The sequence below is a fragment of the Oncorhynchus mykiss genome, chromosome 4, assembly GCF_057628025.1.
Source record: "Oncorhynchus mykiss isolate SJ-2025 chromosome 4, ASM5762802v1, whole genome shotgun sequence".
NCBI lineage: Eukaryota > Metazoa > Chordata > Actinopteri > Salmoniformes > Salmonidae > Oncorhynchus > Oncorhynchus mykiss.
The window spans coordinates 88,606,710-88,625,344 of record NC_143025.1 but is presented as its reverse complement, the minus strand read 5'-3'; the positions used below and the strand labels follow the sequence as shown (position 1 = coordinate 88,625,344).

General features: G+C 45.0%; 1 protein-coding gene across 1 annotated transcript in view; it reads right to left on the bottom strand.

Annotated features, from left to right (window-relative positions):
• Positions 1 to 18,635, bottom strand: part of rgs6 (regulator of G protein signaling 6) — a 147,872-nt gene that overhangs the window by 21,365 nt on the left and 107,872 nt on the right. Inside the window, exons 3-11 of the mRNA XM_090233233.1 lie at positions 14,222 to 14,318; positions 12,450 to 12,500; positions 11,446 to 11,552; positions 5,959 to 6,010; positions 3,713 to 3,777; positions 2,476 to 2,552; positions 1,553 to 1,634; positions 1,065 to 1,139; positions 765 to 863 (exon numbers count right to left, since the gene is read on the bottom strand). Coding sequence (XP_090089359.1) covers positions 765 to 863; positions 1,065 to 1,139; positions 1,553 to 1,634; positions 2,476 to 2,552; positions 3,713 to 3,777; positions 5,959 to 6,010; positions 11,446 to 11,552; positions 12,450 to 12,500; positions 14,222 to 14,318 — 705 coding nt within the window. The remainder of the gene's footprint in view (positions 1 to 764; positions 864 to 1,064; positions 1,140 to 1,552; positions 1,635 to 2,475; positions 2,553 to 3,712; positions 3,778 to 5,958; positions 6,011 to 11,445; positions 11,553 to 12,449; positions 12,501 to 14,221; positions 14,319 to 18,635) is intronic.

Sequence of the window (18,635 nt, the reverse complement as noted above, 5' to 3'; positions counted from 1 at the left end):
ACATCTAATAGAACATACAACATCTAACAGAACATCTAATACAACATCTAATAGAACATCTAATAGAACATACAACATCTAATAGAACATCTAATAGAACATACAACATCTAACAGAACATCTAATACAACATCTAATAGAACATCTAATAGAACATACAACATCTAATAGAACATCTAATAGAACATACAACATCTAACAGAACATCTAATACAACATCTAATAGAACATCTAATAGAACATACAACATCTAATAGAACATCTAATAGAACATACAACATCTAACAGAACATCTAATACAACATCTAACAGAACATCTAATAGAACATACAACATCTAACAGAACATCTAATACAACATCTAATAGAACATCTAATAGAACATACAACATCTAACAGAACATCTAATAGAACATACAACATCTAATAGAACATACAACATCTAATAGAATATACAACATCTAATAGAACATACAACATCTAATAGAACATACAACATCTAATAGAACATACAACATCTAATAGAACATACAACATCTAATAGAACATCCAACATCTAACAGAACATCTAATACAACATCTAATAGAACATCAACCATCTAATAGAACATATAACATCTAATAGAACATCCAACATTAATAGAAAATCCAACATTTAATAGAACATACAACATCTAATAGAACATACAACATCTAATAGAACATCAAACATCTAATATATCATCTAATAGAACATCCAACATCCAAAATAACACACAGAAGTACCTCTTTCTCCACGTCCGCTTTGGTGCCTTTTCTGGCTATTTGTGATGGTGTGTGTACAGGGCTCTGAGACTGACCCTCGTCTATCAGACCATACACTGACTGGACAAGGGGATGGAGAGAAGGAGAGAGACATTTAGGAGAAGAAAGAAGAGGGAAGTATGTTACCATCCCATTCCTCAATATTGTTTTTTTTCAAACTTTATTTTTGTAAAGCCTTCGACATTGTCTTGTGACCCACCCACTACACCAACCCAATAGTTCTGGCCACAGTCTAGTGAATCTAGTTCTTCCTGTCCGTACCTTCTTGACTCTCTGTGGGTTCCTCATGCGTCTGCATTTCCTGATGTCCAACTCTGTGGTGTTCACACAACCTGGCTGTAGAACATAGAGGATCAAGTGTTATGTTCAGCAGGCGCAGGAGTAAGGAAACCTTTTCAAAATACAAATTCAGTGTTAGCAGTCCAGGTACAGTAATGTTTCACTCACTCACTCACTCACACACTCACACATTCACTCACTCACACATTCACTCACTCACTCACTCACTCACTCACTCACTCACTCACTCACTCACTCACACACTCACTCACTCACACACTCACACACTCACTCACTCACTCACTCACTCACTCACTCACTCACTCACTCACTCACTCACTCACTCACTCACTCACTCACACACTCACACACTCACTCACTCACTCACTCACTCACTCACTCACTCACTCACTCACTCACTCACTCACTCACTCACTCACACACTCACACACTCACACACTCACACATACCACAGGTCTATGGACATCCCAGAAAGCTCTTTCTTGACTATCTAGAATCTTCCTCTCAATTCTATCCTTTTTCCTGTCGATCCTGGAGAAGAAGAAGAAGAGAGGGGGAGAGGGAGAGAGAGAGAGAGAGAGAGGACAGAGGGAGAAGAGAGAGAGAGAGAGAGAGAGGACAGAGGGAGAAGAGAGAGAGAGAGAAGACAGAGAGAGAGAGAGAGAGAAGACAGAGGGAGAAGAGAGAGAGAGAGAGAGAGAGAGAAGACAGAGAGAGAGAGAGAGAGAGAAGACAGAGGGAGAAGAGAGAGAGAGAGAGAGAGAGAGAGAGAGAGAGAGAGAGGGAGAAGAAGAAGACAGTGTTAAACATAGCCTAAGGGTGTTTCCTTAGTAATAAAAAAACATCCAACCAAATACAATACACTAACTAATATAAACAGAAGAAAACACACACACTTTATGTTATTCTATCCTTGTGGGGACCTAAAATTGATTTCCATTCAAAATTATATTTTCCATAACCCCTTAACCTAACCCTAATTCTATCTCTAACATTAAACCTAAACCTCTAAGTCTAAAATAACCTTTGTCCTCTTGGGGACCTGGGACATTTACCCTGAAGGGATCATTTTCCTTGTTTTACTATCCTTGTGGGGACTTTTGGGGATTTCCGGTACCCATTAGGATATTAATACAAGCCAACACACACACACACACACACACTATGTTATTCTATCCTCGTGGGGACCTAAAATGTATTTACATAAAAACATCATATTTTCCCTAACCCCTAATTTTTCCTTGTTTTACTATCCTTGTAGGGACTTTTGCCGATTTTAGGTTTAAGAACAACCCACACACACACCCCCCCACACACACACACACACCCACATACACCCACATACACCCACACACACGACAACTTCACTTACTTGACTTGAGCCTCGGCCTGCATGAAGATAAACTCCCACTTCCTAGTGAAGGCTCTCTGTAGTCTGGCTAGGTTCTCCTGATTAATGGAGAGAAGGAGGGGAGAGAGAGAGAGGGAGGGAGGGAGGGAGGGAGATGGAGAAAGGGAGAGGGGAGGGAGAGAGAGAGAGAGAGAGAGAGAGAGAGAGATGGAGAAAGGGAGGGAGGGAGAGAGAGAGAGAGGGAGGGTGGGTGGGGAGAGCTTTACGCGTAATGTTTACAGTCAGACAGTCATATTGATTGATACGATTTTGGACACTCCAGGCCTGTGTCCCACATTTTCTTATAGGGCTCTGGTCAAAAGTAGTTCACTATATAGGGAATAGGGTGTCATTTGGGACGAAGAACGAGACTGGTACCTACCGCCTCATAATCACATGACACTGGTACCCACCGCCTCATAATCACATCACACCGGTACCTACCGCCTCATAATCACATGACACTGGTACCCACGGCCTCATAATCACATGACACTGGTACCCACGGCCTCATAATCACATCGCAATGGTACCCACGGCCTCATAATCACATCACACTGGTACCCACGGCCTCATAATCACATAACACTGGTACCCACCGCCTCGTAATCACATGACACTGGTACCCACCGCCTCATAATCACATGACACTGGTACCCACCGCCTCATAATCACATCGCAATGGTACCCACGGCCTCATAATCACATGACACTGGTACCCACGGCCTCATGATCACATGACACTGGTACCCACGGCCTCATAATCACATCGCAATGGTACCCACGGCCTCATAATCACATCACACTGGTACCCACGGCCTCATAATCACATGACACTGGTACCCACCGCCTCGTAATCACATGACACTGGTACCCACCGCCTCATAATCACATGACACTGGTACCCACCGCCTCGTAATCACATGACTCTGGTACCCACGGCCTCATAATCACACGACACTGGTACCCACCGCCTCGTAATCACATGACACTGGTACCCACCGCCTCATAATCACATCACACTGGTACCTACCGCCTCATAATCACATCACACCGGTACCCACGGCCTCATAATCACATCACACCGGTACCCACGGCCTCATAATCACATCACACTGGTACCCACGGCCTCATAATCACATGACACTGGTACCCACCGCCTCGTAATCACATGACACTGGTACCCGCCGCCTCATAATCACATGACACTGGTACCCACCGCCTCATAATCAGCCAGCTCCAAACGAGTCTTGTTCTGCATGGTCCTCTTGCACAGATAGATAGCTGGAGGAGAGAGAGAGAGAGAGAGAGAGAGAGAGAGAGAGAGAGACAGACCTGAGACTGAGCCTTATCAGTGGTTCTGTAAAATCCTTTCCCTTCAATCCATTTATCCCTCTCCACCCATCCCATCCCTTCCTCCCTTCCTCACCCTGCATCGCTCTTACCTTCTCTTCTCTCTCTCCCTCCCCCCACATCCATCCATCCCACTTTCCCCATATCCATCCATCCATCCCACTCTCCCTCTCCCCGCATCCATCCATCCATCCATCCCACTCTCCCTCTCCCCATATCCATCCATCCATCCCACTCTCCCTCTCCCCATATCCATCCATCCCACTCTCCCTCTCCCCACATCCATCCATCCATCCCACTCTCCCTCTCCCAACATCCATCCATCCCACTTTCCCCACATCCATCCATCCATCCATCCCACTTTCCCCACATCCATCCATACATCCATCCCACTCTCCCTCTCCCCACATCCATCCATCCCACTTTCCCCACATCCATCCATCCATCCATCCCACTTTCCCCACATCCATCCATACATCCATCCCACTCTCCCTCTCCCCACATCCATCCATCCATCCATCCCACTCTCCCTCTCCCCACATCCATCCATCCATCCATCCCACTCTCCCTCTCCCCATATCCATCCATCCATCCATCCATCCCACTCTCCCTCTCCCCATATCCATCCATCCATCCATCCCACTTTCCCTCTCCCCATATCCATCCATCCATCCATCCCACTCTCCCTCTCCCTATATCCATCCATCCATCCATCCACCCCACTCTCCCTCTCCCCATATCCATCCATCCATCCCACTCTCCCTCTCCCCACATCCATCCATCCATCCCACTCTCCCTCTCCCCATATCCATCCATCCATCCCACTCTCCCTCTCCCTATATCCATCTATCCATCCATCCATCCCACTCTCCCTCTCCCCATATCCATCCATCCATCCATCCCACTTTCCCTCTCCCCATATCCATCCATCCATCCATCCCACTCTCCCTCTCCCCATATCCATCCATCCATCCATCCATCCCACTCTCCCTCTCCCCATATCCATCCATCCATCCCACTCTCCCTCTCCCCATATCCATCCATCCATCCCACTCTCCCTCTCCCAACATCCATCCATCCATCCATCCCACTCTCCCTCTCCCCATATCCATCCATCCATCCCACTCTCCCTCTCCCCATATACATCCATCCATCCCACTCTCCCTCTCCCCACATCCATCCATCCATCCCACTCTCCCTCTCCCCATATCCATCCATCCATCCCACTCTCCCTCTCCCCATATCCATCCATCCATCCATCCCACTCTCCCTCTCCCTATATCCATCTATCCATCCATCCCACTCTCCCTCTCCCCATATCCATCCATCCATCATCCCACTTTCCCTCTCCCCATATCCATCCATCCATCCATCCCACTCTCCCTCTCCCCATATCCATCCATCCATCCATCCATCCATCCCACTCTCCCTCTCCCCATATCCATCCATCCATCCCACTCTCCCTCTCCCCATATCCATCCATCCATCCATCCCACTTTCCCTCTCCCCATATCCATCCATCCATCCATCCCACTCTCCCTCTCCCCATATCCATCCATCCATCCATCCATCCATCCCACTCTCCCTCTCCCCATATCCATCCATCCATCCCACTCTCCCTCTCCCAACATCCATCCATCCATCCATTCCACTCTCCCTCTCCCTATATCCATCCATCCATCCATCCATCCCACTCTCCCTCTCCCCGCATCCATCCATCCATCCATCCCACTCTCCCTCTCCCTATATCCATCCATCCATCCATCCCACTCTCCCTCTCCCCGCATCCATCCATCCATCCATCCATCCCACTCATATTCCATCCCTCCAACCCTCCTCCATCTCCCCTCCTCTTCACCCTCTCCCGGTCCTAGTCCCTGATTATATTGAGTTCCTCCCTGCTCACCCAGGGAGGTGTCCAATGGAGCTGAGTAGTCTCCTGATTGTGACTGCTCTGAGAGCTGTGAGCTATCTATAATGTTCTTCGGGAGTGATGGGTGACACTGTCCTGAGATGGTGTTATGATTTCTAGCCCCTTCAGTGAAGGACTCTCCACCTATCACAGAGCTTTGAAATGGTAGAATTTCTGTTCTACCATTTCTATGGACTTACCATAATCTGTGTTCTCTGGTTCCCAGCAGTTAGAAGGCCAGAAATATGGAGCCTGAGGGTCAAGTGTGGGAGAAGTGGATGGAAGAGGATAGGAGAGAAGGAGAGGAATAGAGAGATGTTTGGATAGAAGAGGGCAGGAGAGAAGGAGAGGAATAGAGAGATTTTTGGATAGAAGAGGGGAGGAGAAACAGAGAGGAGAGGAATAGAGAGATGTTTGGACAGAAGAGGGGAGGAGAAACAGAGAGGAGAGGAATAGAGAGATGTTTGGACAGAAGAGGGGAGGAGAAACAGAGAGGAGAAGAATAGAGAGATGTTTGGATAGAAGAGGGGAGGAGAGAAGGAGAGGAATAGAGAGATGTTTGGACAGAAGAGGGCAGGAGAGAAGGAGAGGAATAGAGAGATGTTTGGACAGAAGAGGATAGGAGAGAAGGAGAGGAATAGAGAGATTTTTGGATAGAAGAGGGCAGGAGAGAAGGAGAGGAATAGAGAGATGTTTGGACAGAAGAGGATAGGAGAGAAGGAGAGGAATAGAGAGATGTTTGGACAGAAGAGGGGAGGAGAGAAGGAGAGGAATAGAGAGATGTTTGGACAGAAGAGGGGAGGAGAAACAGAGAGGAGAAGAATAGAGAGATGTTTGGATAGAAGAGGGGAGGAGAGAAGGAGAGGAATAGAGAGATGTTTGGATAGAAGAGGGGAGGAGAGAAGGAGAGGAATAGAGAGATGTTTGGATAGAAGAGGGGAGGAGAGGAGAGGAATGGAGAGATGTTTGGACAGAAGAGGATAGGAGAGAAGGAGAGGAATAGAGAGATGTTTGGATAGAAGAGGGGAGGAGAGAAGGAGAGGAATAGAGAGATGTTTGGACAGAAGAGGATAGGAGAGAAGGAGAGGAATAGAGAGATGTTTGGATAGAAGAGGGGAGGAGAGAAGGAGAGGAATAGAGAGATGTTTGGATAGAAGAGGGGAGGAGAGAAGGAGAAGAATAGAGAGATGTTTGGATAGAAGAGGGGAGGAGAGAAGGAGAGGAATAGAGAGATGTTTGGATAGAAGAGGGGAGGAGAGAAGGAGAGGAATAGAGAGATGTTTGGATAGAAGAGGATAGGAGAGAAGGAGAGGAATAGAGAGATGTTTGGACAGAAGAGGGGAGGAGAGAAGGAGAGGAATAGAGAGATGTTTGGATAGAAGAGGGCAGGAGAGAAGGAGAGGAATAGAGAGATGTTTGGATAGAAGAGGGCAGGAGAGAAGGAGAGGAATAGAGAGATGTTTGGACAGAAGAGGGGAGGAGAAACAGAGAGGAGAGGAATAGAGAGATGTTTGGACAGAAGAGGGGAGGAGAAACAGAGAGGAGAAGAATAGAGAGATGTTTGGATAGAAGAGGGGAGGAGAGAAGGAGAGGAATAGAGAGATGTTTGGATAGAAGAGGGGAGGAGAGGAGAGGAATGGAGAGATGTTTGGACAGAAGAGGATAGGAGAGAAGGAGAGGAATAGAGAGATGTTTGGACAGAAGAGGGGAGGAGAAACAGAGAGGAGAAGAATAGAGAGATGTTTGGATAGAAGAGGGGAGGAGAGAAGGAGAGGAATAGAGAGATGTTTGGACAGAAGAGGGGAGGAAAGAAGGAGAAGAATAGAGAGATGTTTGGACAGAAGAGGGCAGGAGAGAAGGAGAGGAATAGAGAGATGTTTGGATAGAAGAGGGCAGGAGAGAAGGAGAGGTATAGAGAGATGTTTGGACAGAAGAGGGCAGGAGAGAAGGAGAGGAATAGAGAGATGTTTGGACAGAAGAGGGGAGGAGAAAAAGAGAGGAGAGGAATAGAGAGATGTTTGGACAGAAGAGGGCAGGAGAGAAGGAGAGGAGAGGAATAGAGAGATTTTTGGATAGAAGAGGGCAGGAGAGAAGGAGAGGAATAGAGAGATGTTTGGATAGAAGAGGGCAGGAGAGAAGGAGAGGAATAGAGAGATGTTTGGACAGAAGAGGGGAGGAGAGAAGGAGAGGAATAGAGAGATGTTTGGATAGAAGAGGATAGGAGAGAAGGAGAGGAGAGGAATAGAGAGATGTTTGGATAGAAGAGGGGAGGAGAGAAGGAGAGGAGAGGAATAGAGAGATGTTTGGATAGAAGAGGATAGGAGAGAAGGAGAGGAATAGAGAGATGTTTGGATAGAAGAGGGGAGGAGAGAAGGAGAGGAGAGGAATAGAGAGATGTTTGGATAGAAGAGGGGAGGAGAGAAGGAGAGGAGAGGAATAGAGAGATGTTTGGATAGAAGAGGATAGGAGAGAAGGAGAGGAATAGAGAGATGTTTGGATAGAAGAGGGCAGGAGAGAAGGAGAGGAATAGAGAGATGTTTGGACAGAAGAGGGGAGGAGAAAAAGAGAGGAGAGGAATAGAGAGATGTTTGGATAGAAGAGGGCAGGAGAGAAGGAGAGGAATAGAGAGATGTTTGGATAGAAGAGGGGAGGAGAGAAGGAGAGGTATAGAGAGATGTTTGGACAGAAGAGGGGAGGAGAGAAGGAGAGGAATAGAGAGATGTTTGGATAGAAGAGGGCAGGAGAGAAGGAGAGGAATAGAGAGATGTTTGGATAGAAGAGGGCAGGAGAGAAGGAGAGGTATAGAGAGATGTTTGGATAGAAGAGGGCAGGAGAGAAGGAGAGGAATAGAGAGATGTTTGGATAGAAGAGGGCAGGAGAGAAGGAGAGGAATAGAGAGATGTTTGGATAGAAGAGGGCAGGAGAGAAGGAGAGGTATAGAGAGATGTTTGGATAGAAGAGGGAAGGAGAGAAGGAGAGGAATAGAGAGATGTTTGGATAGAAGAGGGCAGGAGAGAAGGAGAGGAATAGAGAGATGTTTGGATAGAAGAGGGCAGGAGAGAAGGAGAGGAATAGAGAGATGTTTGGACAGAAGAGGGGAGGAGAAAAAGAGAGGAGAGGAATAGAGAGATGTTTGGATAGAAGAGGGGAGGAGAAGAGAGGAATGGAGAGAATGAAGGTATCATTGAGAGGTGAAAGGCATGGGGACAATATTAAAGAGGCAATAATTTACAGTATAAACATTTGTCATTTTGTAAAGATATATACACTGAACAAATATAGAAATGTAACATGTAAAGTGTTGGTCCCATGACCTGAAATTTCCCATAATGCACAAAAAATGTATTTATCCCAAATGTTGCCTACAAATTTGTTTACATCCCTGTTAGTGAGCATTTCTCCTTTGCCAAGATAATCCATCCACCTGACCGGTGTGGCATATCAAGAAGATGATTAAACAGCAAGATCATTACACAGGTGCACCTTGTGCTGGGGGACAATAAAAGGCCACTCTAAAATGTGCAGTTTTGTCACACAACATAATGGCACAGATGTCCCAAGTTTCGAGGGAGTGTGCAATTGACATGCTGACTAAAGGAATATCCACCAGAGCTATTTCCAGAGAATTTAATGTTAATCTCTCTACCATAAGCCGCCTCCAAAGTCAAGTTAGAGAATTTGGCAGTGCCGGCCTCCGCAGAGCACATATATGGCGGGTGGTTTGCTGATGTCAACGTTGTGGACATAGTGCCCCATTGTGGCGGTGGGGTTAGGGTACGGACAAAGAACACAATTGCATTTTATTGATGGCAATTTGAATGCACAAATTTCTGAGATCCTGAGGCCCATTGTTGTGCCATTCATCCGCCACCATCACCTCATGTTTCAGCATGATAGTTCACAGCCCCATGACGCAAGGATCTGTACACAATTCCTGGAAGCTGATAATGTCCCAGTTCTTCCATGGCCTGCATACTCACCAGACATGTTACCCATTGAGCATGTTTGGGATGCTCTGGATCAACGTGCACGACAGCATGTTCCAGTTCCCGCCAGTATCCAGCAACTTCGCACAGCCATTGAAGAGGAGTGGGACAACATTCCACAGCCCTCAATCAACAGCCTGATCAACTCTATGCGAAGGAGATGAGTCTCACTGCATGAGGCAAATGGTGTTTTTTTTCTCTCTCTTTGTCGTTCTGCTAAACAAATTAAATGCTAATAACTTGTACTGTGGTTTATCATTATAAATTCAAAACACACTCCACCTCCTCCCCCTTAACTTTCACTAGGGTGACAGGTAGCCTAGTGGTTATAGCATGGGAGCAGTAACCGTAAGGTTGCTAGTTCGATTCCCCAAGGTGAAAAATATGCCGATGTGCCATTGAGCAAGGCACTTTACTCCAATTGCTCCAGGGTTACCATGACCCCACTCTCTAAGGGTATCTCAGCGAGCGTTAGAATATGCACACAAAAATATTCTACACATTTCCAATTCACATGTGTAAAATAGGACAAGTATAAGCACTCACAGATGTGTTATTATTCACAGACTTGTCTTCACGTCCCTTCTTTAAGAGGAGGAATCAAGGTCAACGCCTGCATCGTTCTCTCCAATCATTCACTTATTTAATTCAGCTTTCTGACTGGCCGGCTGACTGCTGTGAAGGGGATGCGTTCCCTCCACGTAGGTAGGAGGTGAAATGTCATCGACTTGCATCCCAAGTGACACCCTATTCCCTATGTAGTGCACTACTTTTGACCGGGGCCAATAAGGCGCACAGGGCTCTGGTCCAAAAGTAGTGCACTACACTGTACATGGAATAGAATGTTTTGCTTTCCCTCTGTGAAGGTCTCTGAGCCTCCTGGTACAAGCATAGCAGAGTAGGAATGTTGATCTGGGATCAGTTTCGCCTTAAAGATCATAATGAATAACATTATGTGGGATTATAAAGGGAACCTGATCCTAGATCAACACTGCTACTCTGAGAGGCTCTGTGTGAATGGAGACCCCCTGAACTGTTCTCTCTGTGGGTTCAGTTGTGATAAATATTTCACAGGATATTCCACCATTCATTATTAATGGGGGTCACAGACCCCCTTTGTAAAAACAGAGGAAGTATCTTAGCGGGTGTGGTGTTGTGTCGTACGGATCACGGATCAGGTTGGTTTTTGATTTGGTTCCATGACTGAATTGGAAAGTAACTGGTACTTTACAATATATAGCAGGGTAGCCTAGTGGTTAGAGCGTTGGACTAGTAACCGAAAGGTTTCATGTTCCCCGAGCTGACAAGGTACAAATCTGAAGTTCTGCCCCTGAACAGGCAGTTAACCCACTGTTCCTAGGCCGTCATTGAAAATAAGAATTTGTTCTTAACTGACTTGCCTCGTTAAATAAAGGTTAAATTAAATATTTGTCCCTCTCAATCAGTCAGATTAATGCAGGGAAGCACATTGGAGAAGTCATATCTCCCTCTCTAGACTGAGATAGAGACCAGGAAGTAGAGAACAACTGGTCACATTGGTGCAATTTCCCTCACTGGCAATATGGTCTTACTGCTCATCTGGAAGCTTCCTTGTAGCCTTATATGGTCTTACTGCTCACCTGGAAGCTTCATTTTAGCCATATATGGTCTTACTTCTCATCTAGAAGCTGCCTTATAGCCTTATATGGTCTTACTGCTCACCTGGAAGCGATAGAAGGATCCATCATCTTTGAGTGACAGGACGTGATCAGAGATGGGGAAGAAATATCCCTGAGCAGCAATCAGACTCCCGATGTGCATCGCCTCAGCTACAGGAAAAGGATGGAACACAGTCAGTGACTTACCTAAAATTATAAACTGGGTGATTAAAGCCCTGAATGCTGATTGCCTGACAGCCGTGGCATATCAGACCGTATACCACGGGTATGACAAAACAGTTATTTGTCCTGTTCTAATTACATTGGTAAACCAGTTTATAATACCATTAAGGCACCTCGGGGGTTTGTGATATATGGCCAATATACCGCGGCTAAGGGTTGTATCCAGGCACTCCGCGTTCCGTCGTGCTCAAGAACAGCCCTTAGCCGTGATATAATGGCCGTACACCACATCTCCTCGGGCCTTATTACTGGTTTATAACGGATTAATACTTTACTGAATGCTTATTAAAACTTCTTTGGGATAGGGGGGGGGGGCAGTATTTTGATGTCCGGATGAAAAGCCCAAAGTAAACTGCCTGCTACTCAGGCCCAGAAGCTAGGATTTGCATATAGATAGAAAACACTCTAAAGTTTCTAAAACTGTTAAAATAATGTCTGTGGTTATAACAGAACTGATTTGGCAGGTGAAACCCCGAGGACAATCCATCCAATTGAGGTCATTGGATTTTCCAATGCTTTTCTACGGGAAACCCGATTTATTAGGACCCAAATTGCAGTTCCTATGGCTTCCACTAGACGTCAACAGTCAGTTTATAACGGAATCATACTTTACTGAATGCTTGTCAAGATGTTTCAGCTTTTCAATAGAAAACTCATTATGCTGAATTATATCCACGTAGAGTACGCGACAAGGAAGAGACCATTACAAACATGTAATACGTGCTCTATTAAGAGTTTATAAAGCGTGTTATTACATGTTTAGTAAGCTTTAATTGCCATTGAATACATTTTTTTTTTTAAATAGTCTTCATGACATGTACCCACCAGGATCCTCAATGGCTAGGTTCTTCATCAGCCACTGTACTATGTCCGCACCTGGTAGACACAAGACAGGACTGTTATAGATGAGACACACACACACACACACACACACGTGTATTATAATTTTTGTATTTGTATTATTATTATTGTACTTATTACCCCTTGTTCCTCCCCAATTGGTAGTTACAGTCTTGTCTCGTCGCTGCAACTCCCCAACAGACTCGGGAGATGTGAAAGTCGAGAGCCATGCATCCACCAAAACACGACCCTGCCAAGCTTCACTGCTTCTTGACACACTGTTTGCTTAACCCAGAAGCCAGCCAATGTGCCTATGCACCAATGTGTTGAAGGAAACACCGTCCAACTGACGACAGAGGTCAGCTTGCAGGCACCCGGCCCGCCACAAGGAGTCGCTAGAGCGTGATGAGACAAGGACATCCCGGCCAGCCAAACCCTCCCCTAACCAAGATGACACTGGGCAAATTCCGCGCCACCTCACGGGTCTCCCGGTCACGGCCGGTTGTGACACAGCCTGGGATCGAACCAGGGCTGTCCCTTAGACCGCTGCGCCAGGAGTAGGTTTTACTTTACATTGGCAGAGTTACTTCGGCAGAGTTAAACCACAGAATGAAACTAGTGCAGTTACTATTTACTCAATATAAACCTCCCCTGTGTAAAAATAAAAGCTTTAACTTCTGCATTGGAAAAGGCAAGAGGAATAGGGATAGAGAGAGAGAGAGAGAAACACAGAGAGAAACACGGAGAGAGAGGGAGAGAGCGAGAGGGAGAGAGAAACAGAGAGAAACATTGAGCGATAAACAAAGTGGGATAGAGAGAGAGGGAGAGAGAGAAACAGAGAGAGAGAGAAACAGAAGGAGAGGGAGAGAAAGAGACTATCCTCTCCTTGACTAGAGAAATGTTGCCTACATGCATCTGTCGCTCTCTTGATATCCGTGTGTGTCTCTCTCTCTCTCGATATCCGTGTGTGTGTCTCTCTCTCTCTCTCTCTCTCGATATCCGTGTGTGTGTCTCTCTCTCTCTCTCTCTCTTGATATCCGTGTGTGTCCCTCTCTCTCTTGATATCCGTGTGTGTCCCTCTCTCTCTCTTGATATCCGTGTGTGTGTGTCTCTCTCTCTCTCTCTCGATATCCGTGTGTGTGTCTCTCTCTCTCGATATCCACGTGTGTCTCTCTCTCTCTCTCTCTCTCTTGATATCCGTGTGTGTCTCTCTCTCTCTCTCTCGATATCCGTGTGTGTCTCTCTCTCTCTCTCTCTCTCGATATCCGTGTGTGTGTCTCTCTCTCTCGATATCCACGTGTGTCTCTCTCTCTCTCTCTCTCTCTTGATATCCGTGTGTGTCTCTCTCTCTCTCTCTCGATATCCGTGTGTGTCTCTCTCTCTCTCTCTCTCTCGATATCCGTGTGTGTGTCTCTCTCTCTCGATATCCACGTGAGTGTCTCTCTCTCTCTCTTGATATCCGTGTGTGTGTCTCTCTCGATATCCGTGTGTGTGTCTCTCTCTCTCTTGATATCCGTGTATGTGTCTCTCTCTCTCTACATATCCGCGTGAGCGCCAGCCGTTGCGCATTAGAAATAGTGTTCATTGATATGCTACTCTGGTCCTCTGTGGCTCTGTGGTGATGTGTGTGTGTGTGTGTGTGTGTGTGTGTGTGTGTGTGTGTGTGTGTGTGTGTGTGTGTGTATGTGTGTGTGTGTGTGTGTGTGTAGGCCAGATACACACAAAGACGCGTCTGTTTGCAACTCTACACTTTTCACCTGTGACGACGCTGGGTATCTTGGTCAGGAAGCTCTTGACAGTTCTGATGGGAACGCCCTCAGTCTCATCCTGGATACTGGTCACTATCTCCTCAATCTGCAGGGAGAGAGGAGAGATTGAGGTAAGGTATGTTTTTGAAAAGAGGAAGGTTACGGTTAAGATGAGAAGGATGAAGAGCAGGTGAGAGTGAAGGTGTATACGGTTAACACTGTATGAGAGGTCAGAGGTCAGAGTTCAAGTCAGTGTAAAGATGTAGGTTAGAGAGCTGGTAGAGTTGACGTCATGGACATAGGAAGACACAGACGCGAGGTTAAAGGTCACCTGTCGGCCCCGTGGCCTAGGGACTCTCCCTCATCGCGGGGGGGGGGGGCTATCTTCAAAAGAACCCAGAGTTTCCCCCCCCCCCTCCTCTTTACCCACACACCACTTTACACATTATTTTCATTGAACCTTTATTTATACAGGATATTCTGGAAATGAACTATTAATAATAAATTACACGATTGGTCACAACCGATGACATCACATCTGAAGGCCTATTTCGTAGCTACAACCCGTTTAGTTCCAGAGCATTAAATACAACGCTCAGGTCTATCAACTTTATAGAGAGTGTGATGTGTCGACAGCGGGGTTTGAGCAAGAGGAGAAACACAGACCGTTGACATTCAAATTACAGTCGCACGCACACACACACACGCACGCACACACGCACACACGCACACACACACACCTTAGGCGTATTAATCGCCCTGTATTCAGTGATAAAACATGTTTCCCACATCAGAGCATCTGATTATATTTGATTATCAATAAAATGGAAATTAATTACTTATAAATCATACAATGTGATTTTCGGGATTTTTGTTTTCGATTCCGTCTCTCACAGTTGAAGTGTACCTATGATAAAAAATTACAGACCTCTACGTGCTTTGTAAGTTGGAAAACCTGCAAAATCGGCAGTGCATCAAATACTTGTTCTCCCCACTGTATATTACTCTTACAGCATTTCCACGTGGGCGAGGATATTGGAAATTTAATCAAAGCCTACTAGATTATAAATTGTTTAGAACTAGGACAGAATAATTTATAACTGACTTTTTCAGACATAGCATAGGTACAGCAGATCCCCTTATTGTATGGGACACTTTTAAATGTGCCTTTAGAGGCCATGCAATTCAGTACTCATCTATAAAACAAAAGCAATTTAGATCAAAAGAGTCCATATTAACAAAGGAAATTGAAGGACTGTTAGATAGCAATAAAATCTGTACCATAGAGGCACAGAATAAGTTAGAGGAAAAACAAAAATAAATGGAGGAACTTATTCAGGAAAGATCCAGTATAACATACTATAAAAATAAAGAACTGGATGGAATATGAGGAAACATGCGCCAAATTCTTTTTCAATCTTCAATATAGAAATGCTACCAAAACAAATGTATTAAAACTTGTTACAAATGATGGAGTCACGCATGATTCACCCAAATATATTTTGAAAGAGGAAGTAAAGTACTTTAAGAATATGTTTTCGTTTCAGTCTCCTCCATCTCCACTAAATGAAACTAATTGTATGGATTTTGTTCCTAATAATAATGTAAAATTAACAGACGTACAGAAAGACTCATGTGAAGGCCAAATTACAGAGGAGGAACTTCCTGATGCAATTAAAGCGTTTAAGGCAGGGGAAACTCCAGGGCTGGATGGCATACCAGTGGAAGTATACTAAACTTTTTTTGATATACTCAGAGGACCATTATTAGCATGTTTTAATCATTTTAACCACTCCTATATAAATGGTATACTATCAGACACGCAACAAGAATGTCTGATATCATTATTACTGAAACAAAAAAAAGTATTGTCAGATGTTATTCATCCTAATCAGACAGGTTTTTTAACATGGACAATACATTGGAGATAATATAAGACAAGTACTGGAAACAATAGAATACTATGAAATATTGGGGAAACCAGGCCTGGTTTTCATAGCTGATTTAAAAAAGGCTCCTCTGTAACACATGAATATTTTACATTCATTCAGTGGCAGTAACATATCTAGATGAAGCATGGATTGTAGATTATTCCATGCCTCTGACGCACAAGAAGAGAAGGCAGACGTGACTAATACTGTGAATGTCCTGGGGACTTTAAGTAGCAACCACCTAGCAGATGGTTATCAGAATGGCACAGCCACTTTCGGTAGGGTGTCCATTTATTTCCGGTAGTGTGCTGATTAATTATTGCTTTCTTCAGGGGAAATACAGAATATGTATAAAAATGCCAAATACACCAAAAGCTAAATCAAGCAGAGGTGTATGACTATGTTAATCATTACTGAAACATGCAAACTATAAACGTTTAACCAGTTAAAGATAATGAATACATGACGACTAGATGCAAATATTAAATTCAAAATACTGAATACAAATGTCAAGCGTTGGCTTTAACATGAGTACAAGCAAAGTGAGTGTGTGTATTGTGTGTAAGTGTTTGTGTGTATAAGTGTTTGTGTGCGCGCGCATGTGTGTATAAGTGTTTGTGTGCGCGCGCATGTGTGTGTGTGTGTGTAAGACACGTGTATGTAAGCCAATAAAATTTGATTTGATTATAATATCCCATCATAAAAATGGATCCCCATTCCCCATTTAAATACCTTCTTCGACACCAAAAAAAATATACGTGGCCTTCCTGTATTTTGTTCCAATCAAAGCACATTCTGCCTAGTAGACTACTTTCGCGCGCTGTTGAGGTTTGACCGCATGATATTTATTGTTGATGGAGTTTTCATCTAACCATCCTAAATCTCATAAGAAATTAGGTGCTGTTTTTTTTTTTGGGGGGGGGGGGGGTTAACGTTATACTATGATATTAAATTAAGTTGTGTTATATAGAATACTATTGAAACATTATGTGATCTTCAAAGACAGTGATTCAACTTTGATCTGCCTTTACTAGATGTATGGAGTGACGCTCCGATGCAGTCTGGCAGCGTATCACGTCTGCGCTGAACGATCTGATTAACGCGTAGCGTCCAGCCTATTCGTTTTTTTTTTCCTCGCGTAAAATTCGGTGATACAGAAAGGAGACACACTAGCGCGGCTGTTTATTGACAATCTGACAATATGTGACCGTGGAAATATTTCAAGTTGGTCTCAGGGGAATGTAAAACAGCTAGCATGGAAGACATTTAAAACAGGATGAGTGAAGTAGAATAACATATGTTGAATGAGGAACTGATGAGTATGGAGACTGGAGAGCCTCACTTCATTTGACGAGATGACCTTAATACATGCCTTGTGTAATATGCGTTTTTTTCTGGGGGGGGGGGGGAGCTCATATATAGGCCTATGTATATGGCTGTTTTGAATTAATCATCACTTTAGAAAGTGCTGTCCATTTCGTCGTGTTAGGCTTTGAAACGACATCCACAAAGACCTTGTTTTACACTCAGTTTCAACCTGCTGTTGAACTTCTTTCTTCAAATAGATTATTCACAGAAAGGTGACTTTTAAAAGCAGGATACTGTTTTGATCATCAGTGTTTGATGTGATTTAGAACGCATTTGCATTGATGTCAGAGTGGTTAGAGGAACAATAGACTACCAGTACCAGGCCATTAGGACCTGATGGAGGGACAATAGAGCCCTGAGTACCAGGCCATTAGGACCTGATGGAGGGACAATAGAGCCCTGAGTACCAGGCCATTAGGACCTGATGGAGGGACAATAGAGCCCTGAGTACCAGGCCATTAGGACCTGATGGAGGGACAATAGAGCCCTGAGTATCAGGCCATTAGGACCTGATGGAGGGACAATAGAGCCCTGAGTACTAGGCCATTAGGACCTGAAGGGGGGACAATAGAGCCCTGAGTACCAGGTCATTACGACCTGAAGGGGGGACAATAGAGCCCTGAGTACTAGGCCATTAGGACCTGATGGGGGGACAATAGAGCCCTGAGTACCAGGTCATTAGGACCTGATGGAGGGACAATAGAGCCCTGAGTACCAGGCCATTAGTGACCTGATGGAGGGACAATAGAGCCCTGAGTACTAGGCCATTAGGACCTGGTGGAGGGACAATAGAGCTCTGAGTACCAGGCCATTAGGACCTGATGGAGGGACAATAGAGCCCTGAGTACCAGGCCATTAGTACCTGATGTCAGCGACAGTAGAGACCTGAGTACCAGGGCATTAGAACCTGGTGGAGGCACAATAGAGCCCTGAGTACCAGACCATTAGGACCTCATGGGGGGACAATAGAGCCCTGAGTACCAGGCCATAATGACCTGATGGAGGGACAATAGAGCCCTGAGTACTAGGCCATTAGGACCTGGTGGAGGGACAATAGAGCTCTGAGTACCAGGCCATTAGGACCTGATGGAGGGACAATAGAGCCCTGAGTACCAGGCCATTAG